Source organism: Myripristis murdjan, chromosome 1 (genome assembly GCF_902150065.1).
Source record: "Myripristis murdjan chromosome 1, fMyrMur1.1, whole genome shotgun sequence".
NCBI lineage: Eukaryota > Metazoa > Chordata > Actinopteri > Holocentriformes > Holocentridae > Myripristis > Myripristis murdjan.
Genome location: NC_043980.1, coordinates 22,738,686 through 22,760,623, shown reverse-complemented (window position 1 = coordinate 22,760,623; position 21,938 = coordinate 22,738,686). Strand labels below are relative to the sequence as shown.

Genomic DNA, 21,938 nt, shown 5'->3' with positions numbered 1-21,938 from the left:
TTCCACTGTTACTGGGAGGCAATTCCAGGAAAGCAGACAGGCAGAGGGGTGATTTGATCATGTGGTAAACATAACGCATTTCATTGTCTGACACACAGCAAAGCCTGTGTGTTTTGCATACTAGCCGGGGATAGGAAAGCAAGGCTCTGGTGCCGTGCAACAACATGTTAAAAATAGCAGTTGGATCAGGGAGGTGAAGCAGGCAAGAGATAAACATTAGGGAGGAATTCCAGCTTGTCTTGTTGCATGGAGTGTAATGAGGATTTGAACGTGCTCGAAGGACCCAGCTGCTAATTAGGCACTTCAGCTAAATTATGCCACAACCTCGTGATGACCCAACTCCTGTGCATCTCACTGTTCTTTATAATAAAATGTGTTATTCCTAACATTTCTTTCAGTGTTGGCAAGAAGAGTGAGAAATAAGAAGTATCAACAAATAAGGAGTTCATGAGGTCAAAGTGAAGGTCAATTTTAAAGCTCAAATATTAAAAACAGAAGCTTGTCATAGAGGTGGCATTTTTACAAGCCTAATACTGATATGTTCAGCTATGTATCTAGCACAAGCTCACCTCAGCTGCATGACCCCCTGTCCATCCAATCCTGAGCAATTACTCAAGTCCATATGTCCACTTTCCTCAGTCTCCAAGTGCACAGCAGCAAAGACCTTGCCAGACTCTCTGCACCTCCCTAAACCCTTATTTCTTCCCTCATACATGGTCCTGTCTCTTTAGGCTCTGTTGATAAAATACTGGAGGCCTATAGGCTTATAACTTTCTGTTCATCTATATGCAAAGACAAAAAAATATTTTTTTCAACAGTGAATTATAGATTATGGTCCACATTAGACTGACAAACAACAAAATTTACTGAAGCTGCACATGTATCAGTGGTGCTTTAGTGTAAATATGAGAGTGTATGATTATTTATTGATCAGTGTGACAAAAACAAACACCACCCAGACAGTATGCTGGACAAGCTGTATACTGTATAGCCTAATCAATCTTAAGATTTTTTTTTTTTTTTTTTCACTTTCCAGGATGGGGCAAAAGGTTCTACACATACATTTTCAATGGCCCAGCAGGCAAAGTGCATCTCAGTAATTAAATCTTTGAAATAGCCTACCTGACATTATACAGCATAAAATAAGGTAGCAACCAGTGCCTCAAATAGGCCAGTATGTAGCAGGATTGTTTTGCTACTGTGTCTGAATGTTTGGATATTCAATTATTGTTTTTTGAGGCCAAATTCCAAATTTAAAGGCACAATTTAATCTTTTCTGACACTGAGTAAACATGGAAAAACAGGGAGAGCTTGTGATGTCATAACTGTTGGCAAAGGAATTATATAAACTGCAGAACAATACCAGAGGAGGTTAGTTATGTGGGGAGGGAATGCCAGAAGTTATGGCTAAATGGTCAGAAAATTCAAGAAAAGTTCATTTGTAGGACCTCCCTCCTAAGGCCACCAGTTCTGTGAGCCAATGGGACGAGGGCAAGAGGGTTTAAGCATTCGCACCAATGGCGTCACCAGAACCCCTACCCTAACCTCAAACCTTAGCTTAACCTAATCAGAGCAAGAACTTACCTATCTCAAGCAAGTTTCAAAGCTCTGTAAGTTTAGTTTTGTGCCATAACAAAATGAAGGTTAGTAGGAAAATGCATTAAAAAATCTAAAAATGGTAAACTTTAGGAAATGGTCCATAGTAATACAGAGTGCGCATGTAGTGTAGTACACTGGCTAAAGCATGAATAAAGTGTAACTGCCCTTTAGGTCTTGGGAACGTCTTCATAAGCTAAGAACCACAACATTTTTTTGTTTTAGCATTTTCCCAATCCTAGACTATAGTTTGGGATCATTTATTTCACATGGCAAAACTGTTAACAGGTAATCCACTTTTAGTCATTATTTTCTTTACTGGGCATTTCTATAGGCCTCATAAAGTTTTATTTATTGTTTATTTATTTATTACAAGCATTAAAATATATAATTACACTTCAGAAAAACCGTTTTAACCATCACCAAATCTAAAATGACCAAATCTAATGTGTTTCTAAAAGCGGTACTGTTGTGTCCATGACAAACCAGGAAACCGTCTGCAGCTGTGGAATATCCTGACACAGTTGCTCCACTCCATCCAACTTCCGGTGGTTTGAACAAGGCTCCGTGCTATACTTTGTCACTGCAGCTTCCTCTCAGGTTTTAGCCAACAAGAGATTGGCACTTACTACGCTGATGCCCATCCCCACTTCAATAACACTTTCCACTTTTTGGAATTAGACACAAGTTAGACATTTTGAGGAGAGTGAGCCTATGATATAGAACTGCCGACTGCTACTTGAGCAATGCTGATTCTGTTGCTGGAATCAAAGTACGAAATGAAAGCCGAACAAAGTCAATGCACTGTTTCCTGTAAAATATTTTGTAGTCGTGGGTGTGGGAGTAGTTTGGGTTCTGAGATGCAAGTGTCCATTCGCAGATGACTCCCAGGACATGCAGCAGTTTGCAGTTGCAAGAATGGCTCTAAGTTTGTCTCCTGCTTTGAATGACTGTTGTAAATTGCAAATTATTTGTTTGCAAGAAGAGATGCTTGAGAGAGGATGTCAGGAAGTCAAGTCAGTTGGGTGGGAAGCCAAAATTTGAGGGATATCACGATCTCAGTCACTGAGGTTAAGACAACCAAGCATAATTTGTCACCAGATTCAATCAATCAAGAAATCTTTATGTGGTGTTTTTCCTTTTGACTCTGTGCCGCATGACCTATTGTTATGGGCTTTCAATTTTTTCAAGATACTAACAGTGGCGTTTACTACAGCATGGGAGTTTCTAGACAGAAAAACAGACAGACAGACAGACAGACAGACAGACAGATAGACAGATAGATGCTTTATTGATCCCGGAGAAAAGTTAAGCATCCAGTAGCTCAGTACAATAATTACACATAATGCTGTAAATACACTCGGTCCAAATTAGAAATTAGAAATGCACACCATATTTGTAGCCTACAGTAAAATAGCCTGAGCATGAAACGATGGCTGGTGCCCGATGCATTAGCCTAAAGTGATTGTATAGCCCATAATCCTGACAAATTAGCTTGTGCAGGAGAAAAACACAATAATAAAAATAAGTAAAATAAAATCAAACCAAATAAATCAATTAAAAATCAAATAGCCTGGTGAGGTGGCCGCACTATGTACATAAACAAGGTGCTGTTGATGCAGTAGATAGATGACTGATGCAGTAGACGGATAAGGTAGTGGCTGAATAATAGTTCCATAGTGGGAAAAAAAAAAAAAAAAAAAAAAAACTAGTGTGCAGTGACAGTAACAGTAAATAGTTATGAAGTGACTATTTCAGATGAAATTATTTCACCATACAAAAATAAAGTGCCTAACAGTAAACAAAGTAATGCAGTGACTACTATGACAATTATTAAAGTGACGATTATTGTTAGATAAGAATATGCAGTAAGAGTAAAAGGTGAGTACACCATCGACCAGAGACTAACTGTAAATAAGTTATGAAGTGATTAGTGACTAGGACTATTATGGCAAATAATAGTGCTTAAAATACTTTTACTGTGACACTGAAGATAATCATTAAGGAATCAAGGTGGTAGGTGGGGAAAGGCTGCAGGGGGAGTTGTGCCTTCTCCCCATCAGGGCACATGCATTACCAATTGCCCTCAGGGATCAATAAAGTACACTATATAGACAAAAGTATCGGGCCACCTACACATTACACCTACAGGGGCTTTTGTGAGATCCCATTTTAAGTCCATATTCATTAGTATGGCGTTTGGAGTCCACTCCAAACCCAACCATGCCTTTATGGAGCTAGCTTTGTGCACTGGGGCACAGTCATGCTGGAACAGAAAAGGGCCTTCCCCAAACTGTTCCCACAAAGTTAGAAGCACAGAATTGTCCAAAATGTCTTGGTAAGTTGAAGTATTAAAATTTCCCTTCACTGGAACTAAGGGGCCGAGGCCAAAACCAGAAAAAAAGCCCATAGCATTATCCCTCCTCCACCAAACTTTACAGTTGGCACAATGCAGTCAGGCAGGGAACGTTCTCCTGGCATTCACCAAACCCAGACTCCTCCATCAGACTGCCAGATAGGGAAGCGTGTCCACAGAACATGTTTCCACTGCTCCAGAGTCCAGTGGCGGCGTGCTTTACACCACTGCATCCAATGCTTGGCATTGTCCTTAATAATACCTCTTAAAATTGATTGTGGAAGGGAAGAAATTTGCACAAACTGGTTTGTTGCGATGGTGACATCCTACTACATTACTATTACACTACCACGCTCGAAGTCAGTGAGCTCTTTAGAACGAGCCATTCTTTCACAAATGTTTGTAAAGTCAGACTGCATGGCTAGGTACTTAATTTTATACACCCGTGGCAATGGGACTGAATGAAACACCTGAATTCAATGATTAAGAGATGCATCCCAGTACTTTTGTCCATAGTGTATTTCTGATTCTGATGCATGTTATGACTATTATGACTGCAACCCCACCTTCTACCTGAGTCTGTCTGTGAGGACTTTGCGTTCCAATTAATTCAATAAATACCCTATTAGGCAACATTTATTTTCAAAACATCATGAGGGTGCTTATCGTACATAAATACAGTTCTCTAGTTTAGTCACAAATAACTCAAGAACTAATTGAACTATTTTAGATCAAAACTGTTTTGGCAGCTTCACAGATAATTAATTTCTTGCTTTTTAGAATCTGATCACACATATACTAGTAAATGATCAATGCCCAGTGCTGAATATCTTGCCCAGCTGGACGTTTCATTTGCATTAAAATGATCTGCATGGTTCAAAGGTGTTCGGCAGGCAAACTGTTCATTGTGTACTTTTTCATTTCTGTTTCAGCTACGTGATGATAATAAAAAGAGGACATGATAAACAGTCTAGACAGCAAATGGGAGCCAATGCAGCTGGCGGACTCGACAATTTCACAAAATATAAGCTTTTTTTTTTCTTTTTTCTCAGAACCAAAAGTCACACATGACTTTGCAGGACAGACTGTAAAGACATTACAATATAGTCATGCTATAGAAGACAGGCTATCATCCTTACCTTTATAATTAGTATGACTGTTTTGCTTATGCTACAAAATAGCCAAAGGCTTCAATATTTTATTGAAAATATCAAATCAGAATAGCTGTGCTAAGCTGAGTTATGCTTAAGTCAATTAATAGTATAGTGACAACAGCATTATGGAGCTCAGGAAGTGTGCAGTTTCCTGTTGAGGTAGGTGCCACACAGAGACTACAGAGCAGCAGGTGGAAGTTGCATGGCACAGACTTGAACTGTAAGACATTTTGATTTGTGGGGTGGGGGGGGGGGGGGGGGGGGGGGGGGGGGTTGTAAGGCTTCCAGCTAAGGCTGCACAATTCAATGTGGATTATTCCATTGTTTATAATTGCATAATTCAATGATACTTTTTTATTTTTAAATTTCCCTGAAAGTCCCAGCGATTCATATCTAATGGCTCACTTACACTTGACCAATCTCTATCTTTGAATGCTCAACAGGCATCCCTATGATGATGAGCGAAATTTCAGCTGGAGAGTGAGGCAGCTCTGCATGACAACAAGCACTTCTGTTCAAAGTTGGTGTTAAGGTTGTCACTGCACATCAAAGTAAAGACCTGTAAAGTGCTGCTACTTCAAAAGACTGCAACAAAAAGCTTTGAAAAAGCAAAATAATCACAATTATCTTTTTTTTTTCATAAGCATGCAGTCCTACTTGCAATGTATGCTAAAAATAACTGCAAGGGATTATGAATAATCATAATGTGTTCAGCATAGATTTAAAGCTCTTACATGTATAACTTAATATATCATTCTCAAATGAATTTTGTTAGCATATAGCAAGTGTAGTTAAATAAAGCCAGCACAATGAAAACTGTTAGCTCGGTCAGTTTTACATGATCTCTTCTATATGCATGTCATCTCTCTGTGATCTGCAGTTGAGGGAATGAGAGCCAAGTGCCTTTGCAACAATTGACATAAAATACTACAAAAAAGTGACGCACATTCTTCACTATCAGTCTGCTAGTTCATTTAATAATAGCTTTAATATATACCTTGGTTTGACAAAATTGGGTCAGAATTTTGCTCTGAGTTGTTGAGAGAATGCGTTATGACCATACTCAAAATTTTAGACAGTAAATACTGGGCTACAGTTTACTGTGTAACATTTATTTATGAGCTGTGTCTCATGTGCAGGCTGCCTGTTTTCCCTACAGGTTGCAGGCCAGGCTCTGGAAACAGATGAGTTGCTGATGCAGAGTGTGTGAAAGCAGGTCAAGGGTAGACAAACCATTTAAGCCATCAATCAATAGGCCCTGTTCTGTCTTGGCCACTCACAGCCTCAACACAGATAACACAGTCGCCTGTCTCCAAATACTGCACAGTACATTGAAATGATGTATCATCTGCACATAGACACACTCACTGTAGCATACACTATATTGCCAAAAGTATTCGCTCGGCTGCCTTCACACACATATGAACATGAGTGACATCCCATTCTTAAACCATAGGATTTAATATGATGTGGGCCCATCCTTTGCAGCTAGAACAGCTTCAACTCTTCTAGGAAGGCTTTCCACAAGGTTTAGGAGTGTGTTTATGGGAATTTTTGACCATTCTTCCAGAAGTGCATTGGTGAGGTCACACACTGATGTTGGACGAGAAGGCCTGGCTCGCAGTCTCCGCTCTAATTCATCCCAAAGGTGTTCTCTCAGGTTGAGGTCAGGACTCTGTGCAGGCCAGTCAAGTTCTTCCACACCAAACTCGCTTATCCATGTCTTTATGGACCTTGCTTTGTGCACTGGTGCACAGTCATGTTGGAAGAGGAAGAGGCCCGCTTCAAACTGTTCCCACAAAGTTGGGAGCATGAAATTGTCCAAAATGTCTTTGTATGCTGAAGCATTAAGAGTTCCTTTCACTGGAACTAAGGGGCCGAGCCCAACGTCCGAAAAACAACCCCACACCATAATCCCCCCTCCACCAAACTTTACACTTGGCACAATGCAGTCAGACAAGTACCGTTCTCTTGGCAACCACCAAACCCAGACTCGTCCATCAGATTGCCAGACGGAGAAGCGTGACTCGTCACTGCAGAGAACACGTGTCCACTGCTCTAGAGTCCAGTGGCGGTGTGCTTTACACCGCTGCATCCGACGCTTTGCATTGCACTTGGTGATGTGTGGCTTGGATGCAGCTGCTCGGCCATGGAAACCCATTCCATGAAGCTCTCTGCGTACTGCTCTTGAGCTAATCTGAAGGTCACATGAAGTTTAAAGGTCTCAAGCTATTGACTCTGCAGAAAGTTGGCGTCCTCTGCACACTATGCATCTCAGCATCCGCTGACCCCGCTCTGTGATTTTACGTGGCCTACCACTCCGTGGCTGAGTTGCTGTCGTTCCCAATCGCTTCTACTTTGTTATAGTACCACTAACAGTTGATTGTGGAATATTTAGTAGCGAGGAAGTTTCACAACTGGACTTACTGCACAGGTGGCATCCTATTACATTAATATTACAGCACCATGCTGGAATTCACTGAGCTCCTGAGAGCGACCCATTCTTTCACAAATGTTTGTAGAAGTAGTCTGCATGCCTAGGTGCTTGATTTTATACACCTGTGGCCATGGAAGTGATTGGAACACCTGAATTCAATGATTTGGATAGATGAGCGAATACTTTTGGCAATATAGTGTATGTGTATGTACTCACATCTGCACATAAAAGGGCACAGTCTCTCTGCTAGTGCCAGTCTCACCTGAGCACAAGCCAATTTAAACCTTCCAGTCCTATCAGAAAAGCCCTGATGAAAAGCATGCCTGATAAATGCATCATATTATGATCAGCTAACTTCAGCTTCACAATGAAAGTATGGAGACACAGACAGACAGCAACAGACAATCTACCAAGAAACACAGAATCATGCATCTCATGAGTAATGCATACAAATATGCATCAGTTAGACTGCGCCTTCAGCATTTGTTTACAAGGAGGAAAGAAACTCCTCAACGGCCACCATTGTGTAAGCATTCAGAAACAGCTGACAGTACTGGTAGACAAGGGTAGACTGATTTGTGTGAGCAGAAACCTGGGGGATAAACATGACAAAATTAGAAAGTATCAAATAAAGTTGAAATAATTCTATAGACTGTATAGAGCAGTATAGGCTATGAATTCAGATAAACCTACTGCACTGAATGGGCTAAACAGAGTACCATCCATAAACAGCACAGAATTATCACTAGGAAAAGCAAGAATCATCATTAAGCTCTCAGTACCCAGCTTTCTTCACAGGCTATGGAGAACAGCCTGATTACCCCTGGTAACCGCTTGTGAACAAGCCACATCAGTTGTTCAGTGAGGTGTCAGTAAGGCACTGTTCCCATCTGTCTTCCGTGATCTGATCACAAGCTGACAGACAAGGCATATCGCTGTTCACACGCGGCGTTATCATGTGTCTCAAATGCATCTCCAGCGACCTTTTGTGATCAGATTTATGATCAATCTCAGATGTCACAATTGCTTCTTTCCTTGTTCTTTTTTTTTTTTTTAACTTTGATTCCTCTCTACTCTACTCCACCTTCCTTCCACCCCATCTGTCTCCCCACCTCTATATTCCATGCTGCCACTACCTTCCCAATATTCCCTATCTCTGGCCAATTACTAGAGCAGTTGTGTACAACCAATTCTGTTTTTTGGATTACATGACCACAGTCCTCTCAATCAGATGTTCCTTCCTTTAACCTACTCTTCCCAATTTTTGAGGAAACCGTGTCAAACAGCACTTTGCACTTTTAGAAGCTCACTGCTAAGCATTATTATATGGAAAAAGATCTCACAGAAGTAAGAGCTGGCCATTACAACCTCTGTTAAATGCTGTGCAAATTTTGTCTCGTAAAGATCACTTCAACATGAAACAAAATGAACTGATTTGAAGCACAGGTCTTGTCAGTTTGACACTGAGGCCGAAAATGGGGGAGTGAATAACAAAATAAACAATCTCTCCTGAGTCCAATATATTGAAAAACATAAAATGCATGAGGCAATATTATATAATCTCATTAGAAATGAACAGAGTTTGTTGGGCCATCCTGCACCATGCAAAGAAGAAGCTCAACAGCCTGGCTCCCTATATAGCATCACTTACAGTCAGCCTAAAAAGTCATTTCATCATCACAAGAGACTTCAGTACAAGGTTATGGGTATCTAGTGGTTATCTTATTCTAGTGTTTGCAGGTGTATGTTATCATAAAGTGGATCTCACCTTTGATATACAAAATTGATTTTATGTGTCTAGAAGCAAGTCGGCATAGCAGACCTCTGGTGGATTAGGTGGAAGATAATGTCACAGAACACTAGAGGGGAACAATACCTTTTGGGATTTAAGTGCCCTGCATTAAACTCGTTAGAAGCTCCAGTGATATCATTTTTCCCTACCAAAAGCAGAAACAGTTGCTCTCATGAAACAGTTTTACTGTCATTTACCCTGAGACAATCTCTGCCTCGGGGACATGCCATGTAACACCTGGAGGCTTCAAAGTAATGTTTCTGTTACTTTTTATTTTATTCAGGAGACTGGTTTCCATCACAGCTTTTTAAGCATCCAACATAGACACTTGGCTTGCAGGCAAATAGTGTCAGCATATCATTACACCCCCTACTGTGGAGAGGACGCTGGCAAAGGAGTGAAGAGCGCTCTGCTTATTACGCTATAGTGCACCTAAGTGTCAATTAACAATTATGCCAACACAGCAAGGTGGTAGCAATATGCATTTGTGCATGTATGTGTGTAATGTGCATGTATTTGTCTATGTTGTTTCATTGTGTGTCAATCAAAACTGTAAAATTTGTAATAGAGTAAAGCTAACATTAAGTTTGTCTAAAAACAGTTATTTTAAGTCAGGCCTGTCTGAAAAGCTTAACTTATTTTGCACCTGCATTCAAACTATGATTCGTACAAACTGCTTATGGTACTGTATCAGTCATTATGGACGGGAAGAAATAAAAAAAAAAAAAAAACAAAAAAAAAAAAACATATCGGCCTATCCGTAGTGATTGGCTTACACTATTCAACAAAGACTCTATACAGTCAGTTGAGATGGTTTAGACACCTAGTAAATGTGTCCCTGTGTATCTTCCTCTGGAGGTCTAAAAGGCCCAAAGGAGACCATGGCATCAACATAGCACACCATACTGGAGGGACTACATTCTCCCAGCTGGCAGGCAAACCCCAATGCTATGTAACATGCACTATAATTATATTGGGGGTTTAAATGATAAATTGTAAACAGTCTTAGAGTGGCACTAGTTAACACATATGTAAAAATACTCAGTGAAAATGTAAAAATATTCAATGTAAATCACAAAGTGGGGCTGCAAGACAGAAGAGCTTCTATCCCTACTGGCAAACCACAGATTCCGTTTTTGTTTTTTTAAATCATTATTAAGTGAGTGCCTGTTATAGCCACCTGTGGAAAATTTTCCCTGCACACAGGAAGTGACCAACTGAAACTTAAGACTAAATGTGAAACACGCTCCTTAACAGAGAGGGATAAAGCCAGGTTCACCAAAGATGTCTGAAACACCAGCCTCTTAGCAGAAGAAACTGTGCAAAACTTGCCTGATGCAGCTTCACAGCCTACTTTTGCCCAGCTGTTTGCCCCTAAAACCCCAGCTGGACAGTGAAGGTCATCTACATGTCTTTGAAAACTAAAAATAATTAATCTCCCAACTATCATCATAAACACTGAGCATGAATGGTGTGACCTCTAAGCTCTTCTCTAGAGCTCCTCATAGAGCACAGCTGAAAAAGTTGATAGACTAACACTAGTGTGTTTGTATGTGCACTTGTATCACATTTGTACTGAATCTGCTGCTGACCCATACAAAACCTCTCTTTTGTTTAATATTTATTTATTCAAGGAAAGAAACCTGAGCACACATGCATTTTTCCAGCAACATCCTGCTTCACATTCACAGTTGCACACATTCATGCTCAGGAGCTCTACAGTACAACTATAATGCTCTGCTGCTGATCACTGAGCATTTCCACTGCAGAGGCTGAGGGTTAAGTGCTTTGCTCAAGGGTACCTTACCCATAGCTGTGGAGCAAATTCAAGATTCTCACTGGCAACCTTCTGGTCACAAACCTGTTTCTCAAACATCTAGATCAGCAGCGAGCAGTTCAAATAAGAGAATAGATCAGGCTACTGCTACATCACTGCACTGGAGATGCACTGTGTAGCAATGCAGGTGCTCTATTTATTCTACAAACAGTACATGTTGAAACTGCATCCTTCAAAATGGAATGTTGTTTTACCCTGTTTTGTTGCCAACTCTACTAGGCATCTGTAACCAAAACAGTTTCTCAGTGAACTTACATGACATTACAAAATTCATGTTGTAATATTTCAATGAGAAGCCAAATTACGTCATGGGTCTGCTGTACAGAACTCTGCACTCCATTTTCAGCTGTATAAATGCTTTATGAATTAAGAATAGTCACACCATGAGGACGCTCTTTGAGACATCAGGCCAGTGTCTAAGGTTATTCTTCTTAAATAAATAAGCAAATAATCCCAGAAGAAACTTAGATTTGGGTAGTACAAAACAAAAACAAAAAGACAAGAGGCTGCAGGAAACTATGATGGCTCCTGTGGGTGATTCTGAGGCAGAGTTTAATTACTAGCCTCGTCTTTGAGAGTGTTCCACAATAGTCCCTGTTCCCAGCTTTCTCTGACAGGAGCAGTGGCACTCTGTTATTGCTTCTTTGTCAGCTAGCACTGTTTATAGAAACAATGAGCTGAGAGATGTAGGCCATGAAGTAGACTACATGACTGCCCTGTTTCCTACAAGAGTCAGCATAAGTGCAGCAACAGTAGATGCAGAAAAACAATTTACAACTAGTTAATAGTGCACTGACCACACAAGCATATTTAGACCTAAAAGCAAACTTTGTTTTAGGTGGACTGTTGGACTCAATGATTCCTGGTGGCAGTGGATACTAGCAATGAAAGAAATTAGGTTTTGTCTCATAACTTGTGTATGGCTCCTCATGGACACTGATGAAAATGAGCAAGATGAGATACAAATGCACCAAAATAACACAAGTGTTCCTTCTCAAAGGTTTGTCCCATCTGAATTAGATTTGTTTTTTTTTTTTTACTGTTGTTAGCATTGTGACCAACATCCAAAGAGAAAAGATTGCAATTGCATTTGTCTTGTGTGTATTTTCTCTGGCCCAACTCTAAGCTGGACTTCTATATATATATTTTTAGCTGGTAGTATTTTAATACCATCCCCTTGTTTACCAGCTATTAGTATATAAAATCCAAGCAAAGCAATAATGAAAATGTGCTCATTGGGCTGAAACATCTATTAACACAGGAATTCTTCTGACAACAGTTTCAGAATAATGAACAATAGACTTGCTAAAATTACCACGTGGCTCAAACTTCCAAATTCATTCTGTCCAAAGAAAGATGTGAAAATAAATATAACAACTATGATGTCAGCTTTTCACTGCCAAGATAACTGGGGCTAACAATGGTCAAACCATGTTTTTTTGTTTGTTTGTTTAACAAATTACACTAGGTGTCATCCCACAGATATTTAGAGAAATATGTAAAAAAAAAAAAAAAAAATCTTGAACATGTCTCTTGATTTTTCATACAGTGATCCCAATACTTTTTAAAATGTTGCAAAGTCTTTCTGCTCTTAGCTGACACACAATCTCTTTCAAACGCAGAGTTAACAATTCTGAATCCTGAGGCCATCTGCCTGTTTGTCAGCACACAGTGGGTGATGAAACGCAGCCGGTGCATTATCTGATCTGCTATTGGCTAAATAACGGTACACCAGGCAGGTAAGCAGAAAATGGACACCCCATTTACAGCCATCTTGACTCCACCTGGAGTCAAGATGGTCCTGCGTCCTGCCTACAAACCCCCCCGTCTGCACAAACTAAACACGCTTAGTGTGTTGATTTGACTGCCACACCTGTCAAAAAGCTGTGTCTGACACATATACAGTGTGTCTGTATGAAAACTCATTAAGGATACTGGAACTGCTTGCTGCCCTTCAATATTTTTCCTAACAGCACTAAGACCCCTGGAGTTGTTTTCGTCAGTGAAGCGCAAAGAGAATTGCTTATACTCGGGGTAGGTCACCCGAATGACCTTTATGTGGAGGAACTCATCTCAGACAATGTCACCAAGTATCAGCTATCACTGCTACAGAACAGAGGACTTGGGAATATTTCTAAACTATTGGTTCTGATAATTGTAGGCGTCTGAAAACTTGCAGACAGAGTCTTAGAGAATACAGGCTAATCCAAGAAATCTGCAGTAATAGGAAAACAACTCGTGTCACACAGACCATGCTCGTTGTAACCTTAAAATACCTTTCATCCATGTTGAATCTGTGTGCATTATCATTTAAATCAATGCATATAAAAGGAAAAAACAGGGTGTGTAAGCAATGTTTTTAAAGGACTTCCAGCCTGTTTTTCCTGTTTATGAACAACAGTCTGAAATAAAATGCTTTTCAGTGAATCAGAGTTCAAAGGCACTCCAAGCACTGAAGGTAATGTTTTTGGAAATAAAGAAATCATCCCATTTAGGACTATATAAACACAGTCCAGTTGTGCTCTTCTGGATTGCAGTCCTTTCTTATAGAGCGCACCAAATCTCTTTTGGCTAAGATGGAGAAAAGGGGGGAAAAAAGTCTGAGGTGGAATAGGGCTGATGTGACAGATAATAGAGAGAAGCAGATAGGGTTTCATTCATGTGTCAGATTAGAGGGTTCTTTGTTACCAGCGGAGAGGGCAGAGCGTGCCTGGAGAGAGTACGAGGCTAGTCCTCATTCCCTGGGCACTTGTGGTAAATTGTGTGATTGAAGGGGCAATTTGTGTGTTTGTGGCATTCCTTACTTGTCCAGCATGCACATAAGCAGGGGTGGGAATAAACAGAAGCTGTATTATTCTATTTCGATTCTTGAGATCATAACTACAAATGTCATCATGACTCCTATCATTACCAACTAAATAGACTGCATTTGTTATATTATTATACTAAAGAACCTAAAAGGATATATTAATTACAACTTGGTAACAGCTACTACTTTACCTTCCTGGAGAGAAGCAGGAAAACATGTTGCTATAACAACAAATTATTGGTATGACAACCTTAGATCTTGTCTGATGTGGCTGAGTTTAGAAATCTCGCAGTTTAGCTGCAGCAGGCCTTGGTTCAACAGCGAGGGTGGAAAATGGGAAGGGGAGGTAAGTGACTGAGTTCATCTGCTAACATTTAAGTAACCTCAACACAAAAAGCAAATGCAGCCTGCATCTGCTAAAACACAAATACAAAGCAACTTAATCATTTTTAGGACTTCAAATACTGCTTTGAATTCTGCAACAAATCTATTTTGATTTTCTTCCCTGCAGTGGTTATTGGGGGAAAAATACTAAGTAGACTATTTAAAGAAACACAGAGAAGATCTAGTTTGCAGCAGTTCATTTATCTTATGACAGCCTATCTCAAAGGACGATCCTGGGCATCAATATCAGTACAACACATGACAAAGTGGGCAACGATGCTCCATCAAAGAAATGCTGTGTTTGTTCAGTCAGTGAGGTGGAAAATAAAGCATGACACCTTAAAAAACTTAAAAATAAAGTAACATAAAACCTAGAGATTGCTCAGTATAGCACGGAAAGTCTGAAATTCAGGACAAAACAAGGCATCTGTCCATTTTTTAGGCACCTGACCCCTGCAAAGGAAACTTAATACAGGCACACAGCATGAAATATTGATGAGACCTGAAACATAAGAGGACTTTTAATTTATAGCTGCCTTAACATAGATTTAATAACTGCATTGAGATTGGTTATGTGTGTATAATGTGTGGAATCAACTCAGCTGTGTTGCAGCAGTAAAAAGAGCACATATTACGAGTCATGCTGCAGTCTTCTTACCAAATTATTAAAGGCATGAAATTAAAGCATTTCATGACATTTTATGACTTTTGTCTTCAAAATAGTCTCATGTTGGGATACAGTCACTTGGGTTATAAAATTCACTTTCCCCCAATGGCTAAATCATGTTTTTAATGAAAACTTTTAAGGTTCAAATCCTGGTTACACCCTTTGTAAAAGTCTCCCTGGCTGTATCCAGAGCATACTAATAAAAGATAAAGTGCATGGGCATATTTTTTATGAAATACTTAAGATGTAATGGGGATGAAAGCAACATGTTCCTCATGCTTCCAGTGGCATGTGTTGGATTTCTGAACCCCCGGGAGCTAAGAGCCAGCCAGCCACATCTATGACCTTGTCTTAAAGTAAAACCAAAGTTACATTCCACACTACTACCTCATGCATCTTCTGTGTCACCAAAGAGAAAAGCAAAGAGCCCAGCTCAGGTCAGCTCTTCCCATAGAGCTATATATTAGTCAATGGTTTACAGACTCCTGAGGGTTTCTCTGACCCCATACCATCTTGAAGGTAGGCCTGTTAATATGTTAGTTAATGTGACATTTTTGCTTTACATCACATTTGCAAAATGAACGCCAGCACAAGTAAACCAGGATTACTGTAAATCTTTTCAAATAAAAAAAGGTTTGGTGGGTGGAAAAACTACAAAAGCTAATGATGTCAATTTGCTGTGTTTGAATACAATGAAAGAATTTCTCCAATGTGCAGCTTCAGTTATCAGCAGGGTTTCATGTTAGCGCCACAATATCTTGCTTAGAAGGCAGCCTACAACAATATTCGCCTACTGTCAGATGAAGATTTAAGCCTATTCACAAAAGCAGGTCCCAAAAGGACATTACAATGAACAAGCCTACCAGGATCTAACTAATCAAAAATTACAAATTATTGTCATCACCTCCTGTCACCTGAATTTGCACAGTAACCCTTCTGAAGTTATGCTGGGTTAATTCTCTAACATCTAATCATTCCACTGATGCACTGATGAGCATCAGATAAATGCCTGATATAATCATTATTATTAGTGGTAGTAGTGGTATGTAATTATTATGTTTTGCATAGCCTTACCAACAGATACGTTTTGGAGAATAGGCCTACTGTTGTCATTAATGCCTAATTCCATATCCTTATAAAGAGTTTTAGAGAATCAGTGATACTGTTACCCATACTGTAACAAATAAACCCGAAATAATAAATAACATCAAGCTGCAGTAAGCAATTTCTGACCACTAGAGGGTATTGAGAGCTCAAACTTTGTTTGTAAACAGAGTCAGTACTGTTTTCAGGTTGACAGCAGCTTGATTGTACAAAACCGAAAGCTGAGACAAAAAAAAAAATGAGGAAATGAGGGACGCATTTCACTCTCACAAGGGTCTTGTTGGATTAGTTAAATTATTTTGTCTCCGATCTCCAATTCGAAAATGTGGTGAAGTTGCGGACTTTCCCCTAACAAGGTAAGCTACTTTGAATGAACTTTTTCTGCTCTGTTGCTGATTGCAGCAACAGAGGCACCTGTGTCACTGATTTGAAATATGGATACATTTATCTGCAAAGTGTGCATTTCCTCAGATGCTTTGAATGAAGTTGAAGAGGCCAGGGGGTGAAGTGGGAGGGGGAGAGTGCCAATTTTATACTGTAGGGGGAGGAGTGGGCAGAGCTACATTCCAGGCCAGAATTTGACAACAAAGAGAGAAAAGAGGTGGAAAAATAGCAAAATGGCTGGGCCTTGAAACTTGGTATTGGTTTACTATAATAGGGTTACAAATGTCTCTATAAAGCACAGATTAGTTCCAGGTTTCTTAATGGGTTCTGAAATCGCTTAGGGCAGGTTCAAAGTTAATGTGGAGGAATGAAGGTAATACTGTTTGTCTGTTGTTCGGAAGAGAACGCCTACATAGGGTTAGCCAAGTAGACTATTTGGCTTTCATTTTGTATCTGAAACAAGACATCATGCACGCACAGGCCAGGCTGGGCAACTAGGAAGGAGTTGTAAAACCAGCAGGTATTGTCTTGATAATACACGATGCAATATGTGGTCGAACTCCTTTGACTAGGTCTACATTATAGCCTGGGGAAATGACATGCACTCTCCCTTCCTCTCCTGCGTGCTCCAAAACCTCAAGGCAAAGCACACTGCTGGTATGGTAAGCTGATTTTTTTTTAAACCAGTGAATCCTGCTATAGTCTCTGTAACCCCAACCCTCGTGTCACGAGTCACCACACAACAACTGTCTTGAGTCACATTATTCGTTTCTGGGATAATATTCAAAGAAGACTAGGCTGCATTCGACCAAACAGAGGGTGAGAGGCATGCATGGAGAAGCTACACTGAAGAGGAGACTCGGGCCTCTACGATAAATCAGATTATCACCCAATTTGAGAGGGGAGCAGAGCGGCTGGAGAGAGCGGGAGAGAGTGTGGGGGGTGACAAGCAGTTAGCATAAAATGCAAAGTGCCATCTCACAAAATCCTAAAATGACATTGGCCTTGCTAAACAAATACATGTCGGCAAGATCCATGTTTAAATGCATTTCAGGCCCACGGAGCCGGGCAGATGTGCACTTTCCCAGCATTACTGACAAACTAGATTTATGTCTGTCCGGCTCATTTCTGTGCAGAGATAATTGAAATTTTGCCTAATAAAGCAAACATGACAAAACATGCACTGATGTCGTACTGCTTATTCATTACGGACAGTGCATGACAGCTAAAAACAATGTCGCTTTGGTGTTGTCAGTCAAAATCTGCTGCCCCAGGAAACTGAGTTCACTACTGGCACTTTTCTCTGTCTCTCATTAATGATAACAGGCAGGCAGTGGTGTCCTTGGTTGCATCTTGTGCAGCCAAGGACACAACAATATGATTATGATCCTCTTTAGAACGGGCTTTTAAAATTAACACAAGTGAGTGATATCTCCATCAAACCAGGGCAGGCAATTATTTTAGGTTTGCTGCTCATGAAACAAAAGTGAAAAATGTGTATATCACTAAAACATGTGCTTCACAAGAAATTGGTATGCCGTACTTTCAGCAGCATCTCTCTTCACTGGCTTAGAACAGAGCAAAGATCTTAGCACTGAAATGCTTTTGAAGTACCCAGTCATTGTGAATTGACTCTTCATACTTTGCTTGGTGTCAAAAAAAACTTTGAGTTCCAGTTTTGATATCTGGTTTCATATTTGAAAAAAAAAAAGACTATGTATCATAAACCTGCTTTATTTTTTTGGTTTCTCATTGCACCCATGCTGACTGAGACCCACTTCCTTGCTGGCTGAATGACAGAACAGCTCTGTGTTTAACAGTGCTAGGGCCAATGTCTCATGAGGAGAGGTGGCTCTATTACAGTTTATTTTCCTCCATGGTGGGGGTTGGTGTCAGAGCAAACTGTGTGACTAGAAACTGTAGGATGAGCCTCCCTTTCTGAAGGACTTCATTGTGTTGCCACAGTGACAAAGCAGTTTTGCAGGTTCTACCTTCACCTCTCCTCCCCTTCCTTTCCACAGCTTCCCCTTCCCTTTTCACCTTACCAGTCAAATTCCGGTTGAGCACACCAACTTTCATACTTCCTTGTGAGTTTCATTCATTCAGGTGGCGTAAAGTCATTTCGCAATTCGGACAGCCAGGGTGCTGCAGACCTCTGAGGCTGTGTAAGGTCTTCAGGTAGACAATAGGCAGGCACTAGGTTTGACCTGGATATGTCATAAACAGCACTTGAACTGAAATACCCCTGCAACTGCTCTGCCATAATGACCCTGGCACTGGGCATTAGGTCTTAAGTATAATCACAAAATTATGAACACTATGCTTTCTGTTTGAGAGACAAAAAATATGCACAGATACATATATTTACACACAGAGAGACATGTCAGTTTCTTAAAAACAATATAAAAATGTAACTAAGTAACCACAAGGGCTGTCTCAGACACAGGTATGCAACAATGTGGAACTAAAAGCCTAAGTATTGAAGGGCAAACAGGAAAATCATTAAGCCTATGACTTATTGCCACCTTTGCTTGTGTGGGCTGTCCACCATTATGCCAAGCTAAACTTCACCTCTCTGTTACCTACACAACATTTAGCCGTCTCCAGCGCTGTCCACTCATCATTCCTTTAATGCAAGTATCTATTTCATGAGGAACAGCCCAGACTTTTCCACACGTTTGGGTGTCACACTAGCCTTTTGTCAGCAGCAAGTCATGTCAGCATAGCCTGTCTGAACTATGAGCGTGAAAATGCTACCCAAGGCCTGTCCTGAGCTCTCCTAATCAGCTTACCAGGTTGAACACTGTCTCCACAATGTCTCGGTTGGAAACTTCCCCAACTTCCACCAGGCCGGCAAGCACGGCGAATTTCATCCTTATTCCCCTGATAGGGATCCCGGGGTTGATGGCCATGGTGCTCGTTTTCCCGTCTTTTCCATCACCCGGAGGTGCAGCACCCGGCGTCTCTTCGCTAGCCATTGCTAAGGAAGGGCAGGACAGGTGGCGTTCACAGGTAAGGCACCTGTTCACCTCCAAATGGACGACAGTGCAGCGAAGGTCTGCTGACAGAAACTGCCGCGTCTATCTCCCCTTCAGGTGTGTTGTCGGCAGTCTACAGGCAAACAAAGAAGATATTTCCCTCCCCATCCAAAATAGTTTTGCAAATGTGCCTCGTTGAAGCGCAAGTAGGGTTTTGTTGGCCGCGGCCACTGCAAGGCTGGAGTTGTCACACCGACTCCCGACAGAAGTACTCCACTCCCCTGCTCCGTAACTTGATACGAGACGGATGGATTAATGCAGTTAAAAGCCGTGAGGAAAACGGACTGTGTTGCAGGTAACAACAATACAGACAAGTGAGACGGAGCTCGCCCCTCAAGCCTCCTCTCCACTGCTCCCCTCTGTCAGACGATACACGCGTTTACAGTGACTTTCATATCCTCGGTAGTGGAAGTTGCTATTGTCGCCTGCTTGCTTGACTCCTCTCAACACTTGACAGGTAGTGCGCTTTGGCACAAGCAAAACTCCCAAACTGGAGGAGGGCGGTCAAGTCCGTCTGCAGCTCCGGTGGGAGTCGACAAGAGACGGAGGTCCGCGCCGTGCTCCCAAGGAAACTCCAACACTTGTTTAAATGCCAGCGTCAACCCAGTTACACTGCATTCCCTTCCTGGTTTACCCCTGGTAGCTCCAGCTCGTCCCCGCCATGACAGTATAGCCCTTGAGCGAGCGGCGCATGCGCGGTCGGCAGTCGAGTCTCTCCAGTTGAGGTGGCTCAGGTGTGCAACACAGGTGGCTCCCCTCTCCAGCATGTCACGTCGGGACACAGCGAAAAACAATGGAGCGTTAATGCATAGATCCAGTTACAACGAGCCAAAGCCCAATATGAAAGCGGGGCTTATATAACCAGGGATGTCATGAAGGAGAAGCCCACCCAAATTCAGGTTATTCACCTTTTTATTTGCAAAAATAATCAACCCGCTATTTAGGCTGAGAGAAATCTTAATCAAATTCATCCTAGATTATTCATCATAGTAAGTAGCATCAAGCATCACATAATATAGGCATAGTCTTTTAAAGGGGAAAAAATGATATGAAGCTAAAACAGATTTTTGTCCCCATGGTTGGTTGATGATCTCCGACCACTTAAAACATATTTTATACAATAATATACCTACAGTATAGCATGTCTGTGACACTTGATGCGATTGTGCCAAAGGGCTGGACTTAGGAGGTTTAACTTGCCAGTACACCGTCATTATTTGCAATGGTTTAAGGAGGATGAATCATTTTTATCGTGTAGCTCTTAAGATGTATGCCTCTGGTTTGACTAAAAACACCTATGGTGATCCTAGAATAATTTTTCAAACGATTTCATAAAAATATTACACCGAATCATGTAAATATGTTTCATCTACTGTATTTTTTAAAATTATACCAAAGAGAACCCTCCGAGCTGAAGAAATAGGCCTACAATAAAGAATGATCAATTATTATTATAATAATTGTTCTATTACTGTTGAGTACCTCCTGATTTTATAGTGTAGGAAAGGGCCTACTAATGATTTTTCTTTGGGTAAGATCTGGGCTAAAGATCTGGACTCTAGTGCCATGAACCCTATGCCATGAATGCCCAGCCCTTAGAAATTCAGTAATGATTCTAGATATAAAAACCACTCCAGTGAATATGAAGGTTGCAAGCTGACCCAGTCTCATATATTATTCTAGGCAATATTTAGGTTAATGTATCAAACGTCTTGGGCAAGTTACCTTATGGAAAAAATTAAAAGCATGTTTTAAATGTATGCAGAAATTTGCTTTTTTTCCCTGGCACTCAAAACAAACATTGACAGATGCGTGCACCCTGGGGCTGTATAGTAACCAGACATTGAAGCAAAGTGACAGCTCTGCTTTGCTTGCCTTTTCAAATCAGCACCAATAACCTATGACGTGTGAGATGTTTATGAAGCCGAGCAGATATAATGTCAAAGGGCACGGGCATTAATGCATATGCGCAAACCCCAATAATGCAATAAAATATGGGAAGCATATTTGCATTTAATCATGTGTTTCTTGGTGAATTAAAATGATTTGTGTCCCCCGTTCCCTCCTATTAGTGGTGACTTCATGTTTGCTCAGCAGGATGGCTGAGCCACTGTGAGTGTTGTTGCCACAGAGGCAGCCAGCGTCATTGTGTTACCATTGACCTCCCAGTAAAGTGACTAGTAGCTGAGCCCTCAGGGAGCCTGGGAGTCATGGCAGCCAGCAACAGCACCACAGAAGATGACTGCCTTATCTCTGCTTTAATGACCTGGAATTAGAGGACTTTTTCCACTGCGGCAGCCCAAAGTGCCCTTTCATAAAGGGGCTTTGAATTGCTTTTATTGACCTTTTGAAATGAACATGAACAATGCCTCATTAATTT

General features: G+C 40.9%; 1 protein-coding gene across 7 annotated transcripts in view; it reads right to left on the bottom strand.

Moving 5' to 3' along the window:
- The window catches only part of lrba (LPS-responsive vesicle trafficking, beach and anchor containing), a 198,657-nt gene extending 178,404 nt beyond the window's left edge, over positions 1 to 20,253 (bottom strand). For all 7 annotated transcript variants that reach the window (XM_030050866.1, XM_030050903.1, XM_030050886.1 and 4 more), the window contains exon 1: positions 19,313 to 20,253. In XM_030050866.1, coding sequence (XP_029906726.1) covers positions 19,313 to 19,498 — 186 coding nt within the window. In that variant the 5' untranslated portion in view covers positions 19,499 to 20,253. The remainder of the gene's footprint in view (positions 1 to 19,312) is intronic.
- Positions 20,254 to 21,938: the final 1,685 nt, after the last annotated feature.